At 50.0% G+C, this 14,849-nt stretch overlaps 1 protein-coding gene across 8 annotated transcripts in view; it reads left to right on the top strand.

Annotated features, from left to right (window-relative positions):
- SLMAP (sarcolemma associated protein) overlaps positions 1–14,636 on the top strand; it is a 1,163,639-nt gene extending 1,149,003 nt beyond the window's left edge. For all 8 annotated transcript variants that reach the window (XM_086939108.1, XM_086939110.1, XM_086939104.1 and 5 more), the window contains one exon: positions 12,804–14,636. In XM_086939108.1, the coding sequence (XP_086795234.1) occupies positions 12,804–12,893 (90 nt within the window). In that variant the 3' untranslated portion in view covers positions 12,894–14,636. The remainder of the gene's footprint in view (positions 1–12,803) is intronic.
- Positions 14,637–14,849: the final 213 nt, after the last annotated feature.

The raw sequence follows: 14,849 nt of genomic DNA, 5'->3' as shown, positions 1-14,849 counted from the left end.
CGGATTCACCTCCAGAAGACATCGGGGGGGTTTCATAATATTATAGAACGAGCAGCAGCAAATTTCAAAATAGAGATGACCACGCAACCTCAGGACTGCTTCTTATACGACTTTAAGGAGCCATTCAAGAAGACGGTCCGGTCAATCCCTATTATTGACCACGTCTGGGACCAGGGAATAAAGATAATGCAAAACCCCTCATCTCTACTTCCAGTGCCGGACAGACTTGATAAGAAATATAAGGCCCCGGACACGGCTCTGGCATGCCTTACAGGCCATACTAAACCGGACTCCGTGATTACACAGGCCGCGCAGCGGAAATCCAACAATCCGGCTGCCGCACTGACTGCGCCTCCGGACAAGGAAGGCCGTAAACTTGATAACATCGGGAAGAGGTTCTCGTCGATGTCGGCCATTAACGTCAGGGCGGCAAACTCGCTTGCGCTCTTGGGACGTTATAATCGCCAGATGTGGGCAGATGTTGCCCCGTACCTAGGCACACTGTCAGAGGAGCAGAAAGAAGAGGTTAAGAAGATCATCCTTGAAGGAGAGCAGTCCGCCTCGGAGATTATTGATGTGGCGATGGATATCGCCTCAATAGGGTTTCGCCTGCTGGCGGGGGCGGCTGTCCTTAGGCGCCAAGGCTGGTTAAAAGCTACATCTTTCCGGCCGGAAGTCCAAGCCAAGGTACTGGACATGCCGTTCGACGGCGAGCTTCTCTTCGGGAATCATATTGATGAGATGCTCCAGGGTATCAAGAAAGATACAGAGACCGCAAGATCCCTGGGTACCCTCCAGTACAAGAATACTTCCTTTTGGGGTTCTAGAGGAAGAGGCCAACAAACAAGAGGTGGATACCAGGGGTACAAATCCTCCTACGGCTCGTCCCAGTAATATAAGCCTCAATACCAACAGAGGCAGCAACAAGGCCAGTCTTCTTACAATAAGTCATCCTTTCGAGGGAGAGGAGGAAAGAAAGATCCCCCTAGAAGACAGTGACTTCTTTCTCCAACAGGCCTCCACTTCTTCTCCATGTTACAGAGTTGGAGGCAAAATTTCCAACTTCCTCCACAATTGGCAAAAAATAACTACGGACCGTTGGGTTCTCCAACTGGTTCGTTTCGGACATGCTCTGGAGTTTGTGGACACTCCTCCTTCGAACCCACCATGTCCCATGCCACACAAGAATCTTCATCTTCTTCAAGCGGAACTCTCACTAATGCTTCAGAAAAGAGCCGTAGAAAGAGTTCCCAGATGGCAGAGGGGGAAAGGATTCTATTCACGGTTCTTCGTGATACGAAAAAAGGAGAAGAAATGGAGACCTATACTGGATCTAAGGAACCTCAACACATACCTCAAAAAACAATTGTTCCGTATGGTGTCCATTCAAGAGGTGTTACAACTACTCAATTCCAGGGATTCCATGGTGTCCTTAGACCTCCAGGACGTGTATTTCCACATACTCATCCACAAAAGTCACCGCCAATTCCTAAGGTTCACTGTGGCGGGCAGACATTACCAGTTCAGAGTGTTGCCATTCGGCCTAAAGTCGGCGCCAACGATCCATTTGCCACGAGTGGGAGCTCGACCAACATGCTCTCGATGCAGTGTTCTCCCGATGGGGCAGACCTCACCTGGATCTATTTGCGACGAAGATCAACGCAAAATGCCAACATTACGCAAGCTGGCTTCCCCAGAAAGGATCTCTCGGGGATGCGTTTTCGATGACATGGTGCAACGTATTTGCTTACGCTTTTCCTCCATTTCCCCTGATCCCCAGGGTCCTCCGGAAACTGAAAGCAGAACATTGCACCCTGATCCTGGTAGCCCCAGCGTGGCCACGCTAACACTGGTTTACAGAACTCCACCTTCCATCGCTGGAGCCTCCGATTCCTTTCAGGCCTTTCCCGCATCTCCTCACTATGAACCAGGGGCGAAACCAGCATCCAGATCTAACATCTCTCAGATTATCGGCTTGGCTCCTGAGTTCAGAGAATTCCAGGACTTAGATATTCCTCAGGACTGCAGGGTCGTCTTAGCCCGGGCCCGGGCTGACAGTACCAACAAGACATATTCTCTTAAGTGGAAGCGATTCTGTTTATGGTGTAAAGCTAACAAACTGCGCCCGTTCTCGTCATCTCCGGCACAACTGCTGCCCTACCTGCTTCACCTAGCCAACTCGGATTGGCTCATGCCTCAATCAAAGTCCACCTGGCAGCCATATCTCGGTTCAGACGCTCTTCGTTTGGTGCTTCTCTATGGTCCAATAGACTGGTCAAGCAGTTCTGAAAGGCTTATTCAGGACTTATCCTTCAGTTAGAGCTTTACCACCTACATGGCAGCTCAATATTGTCCTGGCGCAGTTGATGAAACACCCCTTTGAGCCGATGCATAAAGCGGATCTCAAATACTTATCATGGAAAACAGCTCTCTTGCTGGCTCTCACGTCAGTAAGGAGTGTGTGTGAGCTGCAGGCTTTCTGTATTCAGGACCCGTTCCTTCAGTTTAAACAGGACACAGTCATTCTTTGGACTAACCCCAAAATCATACCAAAGGTTCCGTCTGCTTTTCATCTAAACAAACCTATTGTCCTGAGATCTTTCTTCCCTAATCCATCTTCAACAGCGGAGAGATCTCTACATTCCTTAGATCTGAAAAGATGTCTGAAATTCTACCTTCATAGAACAGAACATTTTCGCAAGTCCAACCAATTATTTATTGCCTTCAGCATGCCCAGGAAGGGACTACCATTGACAAAGCAGAGCATTTCAAGGTGGATCTCTGCGGCTATCGCCTTCTGCCACCAACAGACGGGTCATCCTCTGCCCGCCAAAGTTTGGGCTCATTCCACTAGAGCGGTTTCCACCTCCATGGCGCTCTTTTCTGGGGTGCCCATCGTCGACATCTGCAGAGCGGCGACATGGAAGACACCACATACGTTCACCAAGCACTACTGCTTGGATTCAGAACTTATGAAGGATGCGGCAGTGGGACAGGCGGTGCTCCGTCATCTATTTCATTAGAGGTGAGCCTTCTTCCTTTCATCCCACCTTTCCAATTTCCTAATCACACATTTCTTATCCTGCTACTGTTTGCAGTTTATTTTGTTGCACTATTGAGAAGTTATTATTAAGTGTCTTGCATACTATATTATGCGAAATGTGCTGCCTACTACTCGCTATTCTGATTCAGGCATGTGAATCTATGAAAGATACCCATAATACTGGATAAGAAATGCGTTGCTTACCTGTGACTGCAGTTATCCAGTATTGGTATCTTTCATAGATTCACATGCAACCCACCCGCCTCCCCTGGAAGGGCTCACCTTGGTTCTCTCAGTAGGTACTACTTAGCACTGTGCTTACGAAAATCTGAGGGACTAGGGCTCCTTCCAGGAAGGTTCTAGAGGGTTGTAGTAGCTGATTGGCTCCTGGCCAAAGTTTGGTCCTTTTTTACAAAAGGACTCAGATAGGTTACTAATGTGAGGCCTCCGGCCTATTAGTATATATATATATGTCTTTAGGACATTACTATTTTATATACCGGGGACTCCCACCCGACAACGGGGAATGATTCAGGCATGTGAATCTATGAAAGATACCAATACTAGATAACTGCAGTTACAGGTAAGTAACGCATTTCTTCCTCTGCATGACATCTTTCAGGCGGCCACGTGGGCATTGCTGCACATATTTACAAAACGTTACTGCCTTGACAGTCAAGTCCGGAGAGACCACTTATTTGGCCGTTCTGTTCTCCAGGATTTTCTGGTGTGAACTTGGTTCGCAGACCCCCCACAGGGGTTTGTATTGCTGAGGTATCTATTCTAAGGTAAGGACTCTCTAACGTGTTTCTTTTTTTACGTGACTTACCTTCTGTAACGGTATATCTGTAAGAAACATTAGTAGTGATAGATTTGTTACCGCCCCACCCATCCTCCCGGTTCTGCGAACTGACTTCTATGGATCGGGACTCCCTTCCAGGGCCCTAGTTTTGTGCACCAGTGGTCAGTGTCTTGCATGGTTCTGCTTATCTGAAAGAGACACGTTAGTGATAGATTCCTTACCTTAGAATATCCCCAGGCATCAGACTGGACCCGGAAAATTTTGCGTAGCAATACCCCTGCGCGCCGGCAGGCGTCGTCCGCGACTCAGCGTCCGTCGTCGGCGTCGTTAGCGCCGGAATGACGTCGTCTGAGTACTTAGACGCCGCCCATGTGCGCTGACGTCAGTTCTTCTTTTTTCCGCGCCAGCTAGAGCAGATCCGGAGAAGCTCTACCCCTTAGTCTTTTTCGACTAAACTTTTTGATAATTTTGATCATTTCTCTACTCGAGTCTTCGACTCCAACGGTGCCGGTAGGGATGCCCGGGTTTAAATCCTGTTCCAGGTGCGACCGACTAATGTCGGTTACCGACCCCCATCGCTGGTGCCTCAAGTGTTTAGGCCTCGACCACGACGACCTCACCTGCTCCGACTGCCGGACCCTGACGTCTAAAGCTAGACGAGAGCGGTCTCTCAAGCGACTGGAGCTCCGGCAGTCGGCCCTGCGCCACTCGAGGTCCCGGTCCCACGGGCGGTCGAGGGACAGGTCGCGGGGTCGGAGCCCTCGCAGCTCCGGGAGTGGTCATCGGTCGTTAGGATCCAAGTCCTCAGGTAAGAGGCATGAGGTCGGAGAGACATCATCGTTCATCCCAGACGCTCGCACGATGCGGCAGGGGGGTTGGGTGACACCACCACGCGGCTCCGCCGGAGTCGCAGTCGTTGCCGCCTGCCCCACACCTTCGGGTCCCTGGGCAAGACGCGACGCCTGAGGAGATCGAGCGGTACCTCATGGCCTTGAGGTCCCTCCCTCATCAGCCGGGTTCCGTGGAGCCTCCGGGCCCAACGGCCCGGGCTGGAGGGCCTAGCAGGTCGGGTGCTTCGGCTCCGACGCCGTTGGGTGCTTCGGCCCAGACGCCTGCGGCGACTTCGGTCCCCGCGCCGCAGGCCCTCTCTGGATCCGCTTTTGGATCCGGGTCGTCGCCGGTCGACCTCACGACCTCTCCGACGCCAGCCCTACGGGTGTCGCCCCCCGGCGCCTGCTATGGGCGCCGTCCCCGATCCTACCCCCAGTCTGGTTCTGGCGCCGGAGCGGCGCCGATGGGCGCCGCTACCGACGGCATTTGGAGATTTCTATTTCCATGAACAGGACCCATCTGTTGAACCTGTACTACAGGAGATGGGTGACGAGGGTGATTGGAAGGGCTCTGAGGACCATCTGGCACGGGAGTGCTTGTCACCACAGGAGTGGACATATGAGCTTGGGGAGGCCAGTGGCATTGACACTTCGCCAGGCACTGGATTTGTCTCCCCTCCCACCGTGGCTACGGAGGAGGGGGCTGCTTATAGTGTAGTGTTGGTACGGGCAGCCAAGGCCCTAAACCTTGAGCTCCCTGTCGCGGCCGTGAGGACTAACCTCCTTACAGAGGTCCTTAAACCGCAGGCAAGCTCCAGTGAACCTCTGCTGCCATTTAATGAGGCCTTGTGTGACGTTCTTGTGGGCACTTGGTCCAAGCCCGCCTCAGGTCCGCCTGTGGATAGGAACGTAGCCAGAAGCTACCGGCTGGCCCCGGGCGACCCTTGCTTTTTGTCCACCCACCCCACCCCTGAGAGCCTGGTTATCCAGGCCTCCACTTCCCAGACCGCATTCCCGACGGCTCCGCCCTATCGGGAATCCAAGAGGTATGAGCAGTTCGGGAAGAAGGTGTTCTCGTCCCTCAGTTTGGGACTGCGGTCAGTTAATACTGCATGCCTCTTGGGCCGCTATACCCACACCCTGTGGGACGCGGTCGCGAATGTGCTGCCACAATGTCCGGAGGAGGTCCAGGCAAAACTCACCCAAACCCTTGCGGAGGGTCGAGATGCAGCGCGGTATTCCATCCGGTGTGGGCTGGATACCACGGACTCACTGGGCAGGGCGATGGCAACGACAGTGGCGGTTCGACGCCAGGCCTAGTTGAGTTTCGCTAACTTTTCGGCCGATGTCCAGGCCAATCATCTGGACATGCCGTTTGATGGCCGTCGTCTCTTTGGCGACAAGGCAGACCATGCGCTTGAGCAATTTAAGGACTCAAGGGCTACGGCCAAGTCCTTGGGCCTCTCGGCCCCTCGCCAGCAAACGGGTGCCTTTCGCTCCTTTCGTGGCCAAGGAAGGGGCCCCCCTACACGTGCTGCCAGCCACACGCCGCAGAATGTCCAACAGTGCGGTAGCGGCCGTGGAAACCGCTGTGGCGGCGGTCGGAGACAACGGCGCGGCCAGTCCACACCTTCCCCCGCAGCACCTGCCTCAAAACCCTCCTAGTCCGTGCTTTCAGGCCCATGTGACGCTAGTGTGGGGCAGGGTTCGCGATCACCTCTTCCAGTGGCGCATCGGCAAGTAGGACAGGTGGGTGCTGCAATTCGTCCGAAGGGGCTACTCCCTCCCCTTCGACCCCTCCAGCCATGCCACCGCAATTCAACCGCGTGACAGGGGATCACTTGCAACTTCTGCAAGAGGAAGTCACGGCCCTCTTGGCCAAGAGGGCCATCGAGCGCGTTCCTGGGCCAGAAGTAGGGTGTGGTTGTTACTCCCACTACTTTCTGGTACCGAAGAAGGGCAAAGGGGGCCTACGCCCTACCTTGGACCTACGGAACGTCAGCGGCTTTCTCCGGAAGGAGAAGTTCAAGATGCTGACTCTGGCTCAGGTCTTAGCTGCCCTGGATCCAGGAGACTGGATGATATCTTTGGACTTGCAGGACGCCTATTTTCACATCCCCGTCCTGCCGGCCCACCAGCGTTACCTCAGGTTCACGGTAGGCCACGAGCACTTTCAATTTACCGTGCTCCCCTTCGGCCTTACCAGCGCCCCACGGGTGTTCACCAAAGAGATGGCTGTGGTCACAGCCCATCTGCGCAGGTTAGGGGTTTCAGTCTTTCCCTACCTCGACGACTGGTTGTTGAAGGCGGGCTCGCCCCAGACAGTAGTCAGCCACCTCCAGACTACAGCCGATCTCCTGCATCTGCTGGGGTTCTCAATCAACGTACCAAAGTCACACCTGTGTCCCTCTCAGAAGCTCCTCTTCATCGGAGCGGTTCTGGACTCGGCACAGTTTCGGGTTTATCCGCCCGAACAGCGGGTTCGGGATCTTCAGCCTCTGATTCCGATCTTTCAGCCTTTATCCCGGATCTCGGTCAGGTTGACGCTGCGGCTTCTGGGGCTAATGGCCTCCTGCATCCTTCTGGTGCATCACGCCCGGTGGCGGATGCGGGCTCTGCAGTGGGACCTGAAGTTTCAGTGGGCCCAGCATCAGGGCAACTTGTCCTACCATGTCTTGATCTCGGCGGGCTCTGCAAAACAGCTGCAGTGGTGGCTCACGGACCGGGATTGGGTCAGTGGCAGATCCCTCTCCTTACCCCACCCGGAGCACGTAGTTGTGACGGACGCGTCCCTCCTGGGTTGGGGAGGCCACATGGGAGAGGCGGAGATCAGAGTTCTCTGGTCTCCGGCGGAGTCCCAGCTCCACATCAACTTTCTGGAGCTGCGGGCGATCCGACTTGCACTGAAGACATTCCTCCCCTCTGTCCGGGGGAGTGTAGTGCAGGTGTTCACGGACAACACCACCGCCATGTGGTACTGCAACAAACAGGGCGGGGTGGGGTCGTGGACCCTATGCCAGGTGGCTCTGCCCCTCTGGCAATGGCTGGAACATCATGGCGTGACCCTGGTGGTTCAACACCTGGCAGGTTCCCTGAACGCCAAGGCGGACTCACTCAGCCGTCGGTGCATGATGGATCACGAATGGCGTCTGAACTCGGACGTGGCGCAAGGCCTCTTTCAGCAGTTGGGATAGCCTTGGTTAGATCTATTCTCCACAGAAGAGAACGCGCAATGTCATCAGTTCTGCGCGTTGGAGTTTCCAAGGCGGCACTCGCTCGGAGACGCTTTTCGTTGCGGGTGGAGTTGCGGTCTATTGTACGCCTTTCCGCCTATACCACTTCTGCCCAGAGTGCTGAAGAAGATCAGGCGTGACCGGGCCCAGGTTATCCTTGTGGCTCCGGACTGGGCACGAAGATACTGGTATCCCGAGCTACTCAGCATGTCAGTCGATCCCCCGATTCGTCTGCCTCTTCGGGAGGACCTTCTGTCGCAGCAGCAGGGGACGGTCCTCCACCCGAACCTGTCCATTCTCCACCTACAAGCTTGGAGATTGAGCGGCGACAGTTGAGGCCATTTGATTTGCCTCCCGAAGTCTGTAATGTCATTCTGGTAGCCAGGCGTTCTTCCACAAAGTCGGTATACGCCTGCAGGTGCAACAGATTTGTGGCATGGTGCACAGCAAAGGCTGTGGATCAACTCCCTGCACCCCTTTCTGAGGCTCTCCTCTTCCTTCTTCCTTCTTTCTCTTGCCCAGCAGGGCTCTGCTCTGGGCACTAGGAAGGGCTATTTTCTGCCCTTTCCGCCTTCTTAAGGCTACCTGATCAGCCTTCCTTGTTCAAGTCCCCGATTGTAAATAGGTTTCTGAAGGGCATCACACACATGTTCCCTCCTGTTCTTTTTGTGATGCCCCAGTGGGACTTGAATCTTGTACTTACCTACCTGATGTGTGCTCCCTTTGAGTTGCTCCATATCTGTCCTCTCCGTCTTCTTACCTTGAAGACTGCTTTCCTGGTTGCCATCACGTCTGCCAGGAGAGTGAGTGAGCTCCAAGCTCTTTCTTCTACACCTCCTTTCCTCTCTGTTCATCCGGACAAGGTTGTGTTGCAGACGAGACCTTCGTTCCTGCCCAAGGTTGTCACGGCCTTCCACATCGGGCAGTCCATTACCTTGCCCACCTTCTTTCCGCCTCCGCATCCCTCGAAAGAGGAAAAGAGGCTCCACCGTCTGGACCCAAAACGTGCGCTCTCTTACTATCTGGATCGCACACGCCAGTTCCGGGTGGATGACCAACTCTTTGTTGGTTACGTGGGCGCTAAGAAGGGAAAGGCAGTGTACAAGCGGACCATGTCGCTGTGGATCATCTTGTGTATCCAGGCGTGTTACTCCTTGGCAAAGAAGGAACCCCCTGTGGGACTACGGGCTCATTCTTCTCGGGCCACGGCGACTACCACTGCCCTGGGCCGAGGAGTGCCCTTGCAGGATATTTGCCAGGCAGCTACGTGGGCCTCGCTGCACACGTTTGCAAGACATTATTGCCTGGACAGCCAAGTCCGGAGGGATGGCTTCTTTACCACCCCCTTTTGTGCCCCCTTTTGTACCGCTTTTGGCCGCCATAAGTGTGGCGGGGTATGCTCAGACGTGATTCCCTTGCTCACTTTGCCACTGGATTCAAGCAAGCCGGGCTGAAGACGGCTGGAATGCCAGAAACTGGTCCTCGGAAGCTTGTTTCCGGTCCTGGGAAGGCATGGCTTGGCAGTTTAGGCTGGACTGTTCCCATGAGGCACAGGTTCAGACTGATTTGCATATAGCCATGTCTGAACTGGGGTGGCAGAGTGGGCTAAAGAACGGTGATGGATTAAACCCTGATCTTTTGACTGGGTGTGAGTGTTTGATTGGTTCAGATGCTCCGTCCATTACCACCCCCTTTTGTACCTTCTTTGGCCGTTCCGTCCCCCAGGACTTTCTGGTGTAATTATTGGTTTGCAGACCCACCACCGGGGTTGGTATTGCTGGGGTATCTATTCTAAGGTAAGGAATCTATCACTAATGTGTCTCTTTCAGATGCACAAGTTACCACTTGTGTAGCGATATATCTGTAAGAGACATTAGTTAGTGATAGATTCGTTACCGAAACACCCACTATCTAGGGTTAAGGTCATCCCCTTTCAGGGCCCTAGTTTCATAGCACCAGTGTTGGTTCTATCATGGCTCTGCGTATCTGGCGCAGAAAAGCTGTGTATCAGAACTGACGTCAGCGCGCATGGGCGGCTTCTAGGTACTCCGACGTCATTCCGGCGCTAACGACGCCGACGACGGACGCGGAGCCGCGGACTACGCCTGCCGGCGCGCAGGGGTATTGCTACGCAATATTTTCCGGATCCAGTCTGACGCCTGGGGATATTCTAAGGTAAGGAATCTATCACTAACTAATGTCTCTTACAGATATATCATTACACAAGTAGTAACTTGTGCTTCTGGCGCGGAAAGTTGTGTACAGAATTGACCTCTGCACGCAAGGGCGGCGTCTAAGTAGCTTCTGCAGCGTCATCCCGGCGACGGACGCGGAGCTGACCGACGCCACCTTCCGACGGGCAGAGGTACAGCTGACGAAAAAACTTTCCGGATCCAGTCTAATGCCTGGGGGTAATTCTAAGGCAAGGAATCTATAACTAACTAATGTTTCTTGCAGATATATTGTTACTGAAAGTAAGTAACTTGTTAGTTATAGATTACTTACCGCCCCATCCATCCTCCCCGTTCTGCAAACTGACTTCTAGGGTTAAGGATTTCCTTTCAGGGCCAAGTTTTGTGCACAAGTGGTCAGTGTCTTGCATGGCTATGCGCTTCTGGCGTGGAAAGTCATGTACAGAACTGACATCAGCGCGCAAGGGCGGCGTCTATGTACCATGGAGGCGTCATCCCGGCGACCACGACGCCAACGACGAACACGGAGTCGACCGACTCCACCTATCGACCCGCAAGACAAAAAACTGACAAAAACTTTCCGGATACAGTCTGACGCCAGGCGCTTATTCTAAGGTAAGGAATCTACAACTAACCTATATTTCCTACATATATATCCTTACTGAAGGTAAGTAACTTGTTCATCTGGTAGAGACTCTTATCTACCCATGCCTCCCCGCTCTGCTGACTCTTTTTGTAAGGCTAGGGTTGTTCCGTTTTCAGGGCCCTACTTGTGACAAACACACAAGTCAGTGCATTTCATGGCTCTGCGCTTCTGGTGTGGAAAAAGTAAAAAGGAACTGACTCTGCATGCCTGAATCACTCTTATTTTGGTGGCCACAATTTCATAGCCGGTCCTAGCCGGCGACGTCACACAGAGCCAAGTAATGGCGCTTGGGGGTACTACTCACGCAAAAGTTTCCGGATCCAGTCTGATGCCGGGGAAATTCAAAGGGTAAGGAATCTGCAGCTAGATATTGTCTCTACCAGATAATGAGTTACCGAAGGTAAGTAACTTGGTTATTTGACCCCATCATCCTCTCCCACAATGGGCAGATCTGCTGTGAGGAAATGCTTCTTTTTGCATGATCACCCCCAAAGTTTTATACTGATGCTGCTAGATTTTTTACTTTAACTGTGCACTTAGTCCTGCCAAACAGCCCTCAGTGTCAGTGCTCTGACCCTTTAAAAAGGTGTGTCTGATTGGTTCACCTAACTTAGCATAAGTCACCTTACTTCTAAATCCCTAGTACATGGTACCAGAGGTACCCAGAGCTTGTAACCTAAAGAACCCCTCATGAATTGCATCACTTATTGTTCCACCACGAGTATGACAAAAGAAAGCATGACTCCCAGCCTGCCATTGCTTGCCGGAAGAGCAGTTTTCGGCCCGCTAACACAACTTTGCCGTTAAAGATAATGACAGTCCAAACCTTCCCTTTTAACATATAAGTCACCCCAAAGGCATGCTTGTTGAGGCCTAAGTTAGGGTGCTGTATATTAAAAAGTGGGACATGTGTTTTTACATGTTCTAACTGTAAAAAAAACTAATTGTCATTTTTACTTTAGAAAGACAAGTAGCGCCATAGGTGAGTACCGGGTTACTTTCTAACCTTTCAACCTTGCTAACCTCTGAATAGGACTACTGAAATTGGTGCTTAAAAGGGTGTCAAAAGAATCATTACCTGACGTGCTGCTCAATATGAAACTTCTAAGTAAATGGCATCTTTAGAAAGTTGCCTCTGTTGCCCAAAGTTTTCCTATTACTAATTACTGTTGCTGGCCTCAAGACAGCCTTCTGCCCTCTTGGTGGTTATTTTGCACACCATGCCACCTCAGTTTGGACACAGCTATATGCAAATAAATCTTGACTCTGCTCCAATGGGAACAGTCCATCCTGAACTGCCAAGCCAGGTCCTCCCCGAACTGGAACACTAACACATACCTGGCTGATGAGCCCTTATCAGAGCAAAACAGGTCTAGTTTGCTTGTATTCTGGTTCAAGGAGTACCTAGCTTGGCAGTTTGTCTGGACTGTTCCCATTGGAGCAAGGTCACAACTGATTTGTAAATAGCTGTGTCCAGAGTGAAGTAGCATGGTGCACTAATTAAAGATGGATTTAGATGCAGCCTCCAGTAATTACCACTAGCTGAGATTAATTCAAGCATTCCATCCATCACTTTTTGTATACTTTAGGATGTTACCCTAAGTGGAAAAGTTATGTATCTCTGAAACCAAGTTATACCCCGCTGATGAACTCATAACAGTGGCGAAACCGGTCCTGGGTTGCTTGTGTTCCGGTTCAGAGATGTCCTGGCTTGGCAGTGCGGGCTCAAATGTTCCCATTGGAACAAGGTCAAGATTGATTTGGGTATATTGCAGGGTGCAAACTGAGGTGGCATGGTGTGCAACATAACAATGGATTGGGATGCGGCCTGAGAAATTAATTCAACCCTTTCATCCATCACTTTTTGTATACTTTAGGAGATTTTGTCTGGACATTCTGTTGCAAAATAAAAAAAAATCCGAGCAATGATAGCTACACTGCACATGAACCAAGTCTACATTATTGAGCATGGGGTTTTTAGGGGTCTAAAGGTTTGCGGAAAAAAGAACTAAACTGTGCAACAAGGTGACAGTTTTTTTTGTTTCTTTCCTTTACAGAAAGAATGGCATTGGATGCCTGTAATGGCAGCACTGGTTGTCGTTGCAGCAGTCGTGCTGTACCCAGGCCTTACCAGATCATCATCATGAGAACCTTGCTGGACTATGTTCACCGTCCTCCACTTGGAAGCTGGGGTCACTCTCATACTTCATATTTACCTCTGATAAATCCGCTCTGAGAACACTGCAGCAAAGAATGCTTTGATTCTGTATGCTTAAGATCTGTATCAAAAGAGGGAATACAAGTGTGACTTCAATGTGCTGTAGTCCTCTGCTTTCATCTAGTCATAAAATTGTTAAATTTGTACGGTGGGATGCAGAATGCTGTCATGGTGGCCTAAGGTAGGCTTCTTGGTACCAAAATATTTATGGTGTTTAGGTGTGGCTATGTTATTGTGTAATTGGATTGCCAGATTAGAAACCAGTACGTTTCTGACTTGGATACCTATACCAAATAACGTGATGCTTGGAAAAGGGGCAGGAGCCTGTCAGACTCAATTATTTTTTTATGTCAACTTGGCGTTCTTACTTTATGTAAATCACATCACTACGCTGTGGGACACAAAACCATGCTATGGAGGGAACTCCCTTTTCCATGCCTTCTCATAGAGACATATATTTTCATCTGGCAAAGACTCTGTTTTCATTGTTGAGTACATTTTGGATGGGAAGTAAATGAGGCCGGCCGTTAGCAAACAAAGTGTACCATACAGTATGGTTAGCTCAGCCATAAGCCCAATAAACTTACTGAATGTGTGTACAGATTGAGAGGTGTTCCTGGGAGCAAACGTGGTTGTTTGTTAGACACTGTCCAAAGTAATACAACACAAAATAATTTCAGTTTGAATGTAATTTATTGAATTTCATGTATTTAAAGCGTCAGATTCATAAGATGTCCAGGTCTTATATTGCATATGTTATATGGTTAGTTGACTTTTTTTTTGTATGTTTGTCATTCAGATCGATCAAAACTGTATAATAGGAGGAATACGGTTTTTCTTATTACATCAGCTGCTCTTTGAACATTTCTTGGCAGGCGTGCATTACAAGTCATGTGGCTTCTGTGGGCAAACCGGAAAGACTGTAAACGACGCATTGTATTGCAAATAACGTACGAAAAAGTTTGATGGAGAAGTGAAAGGTTTTTCTTCACTTTTAAAACAGAGGAGCGTTTTATCAAAACTGCAATGTGACCTTCAAATGTATTATAACTACACGAACTCAAATGAATGCTAAAGTATCCATAGCTGTGTAAAACTTAGCAGCTGACCTAAGAAGGGGTATTATATCAGTAACAATGTACTTAAAAAGTTTGTGAAATGTATTTTGTTAATGAAAATCCTACTAAAAATAGAAGCACAATCTGTTGCAACGCTAAATTGACAAATTCACTTTATGGATCTAGAGTGACCCAGTTCAATATTTAAATACCAATTTAAATTATTTACCTTGTTTTGAGGTTGATGGAAGGGTTCATTTTAAGCTATTTGGGTTTTGCTAATGGCAGGGTCGTCATATCGTGGAAGAATTAGCTCACAAGTGACCTGTGAAATGTCATATTGTGTTCTCTTGTTCATTGTTATCTTAAGCCGTGAGAAGCCACCCAACTATGAAAACACTCGTATGCCAGTGGTACCCGGTACCTCTTGTATATAGGTTATTGCAAATATTGTTCTGAACTGATAAACTTCAGAATGACCTTTTTTAAAGTAAATAATTGTTTAAAATCTATTTTGTAAAGATATAAAAGTACAATAGAATTTCTGGAGTACAGATTAAACTATTTGCACTAACACACGTGATGTGCATGATTTAATAAATAAGTTTACTCTCCTTCTGAATCGTTGAGTTCAATTTCTTTGAAGTCCAATATGTTTCATTCTCCTATGAGTAACATTGACAATTCATGGTTCCAGCTTCCTGTGTGTAATTTGTTTACATTGCTTTGGGAATTTGTACCAATTGTTTTGGAGAATAGATAAATATGTACGTTGGATGGCATTTTAGCGGCTTTAACTACATCGTTGTGGGACAGTCGAACCATGT

Source organism: Lissotriton vulgaris, chromosome 9 (genome assembly GCF_964263255.1).
Source record: "Lissotriton vulgaris chromosome 9, aLisVul1.2, whole genome shotgun sequence".
NCBI lineage: Eukaryota > Metazoa > Chordata > Amphibia > Caudata > Salamandridae > Lissotriton > Lissotriton vulgaris.
The sequence above is the reverse complement of the archived record's forward strand: the minus strand, read 5'-3'. Positions and strand labels throughout refer to the sequence as shown.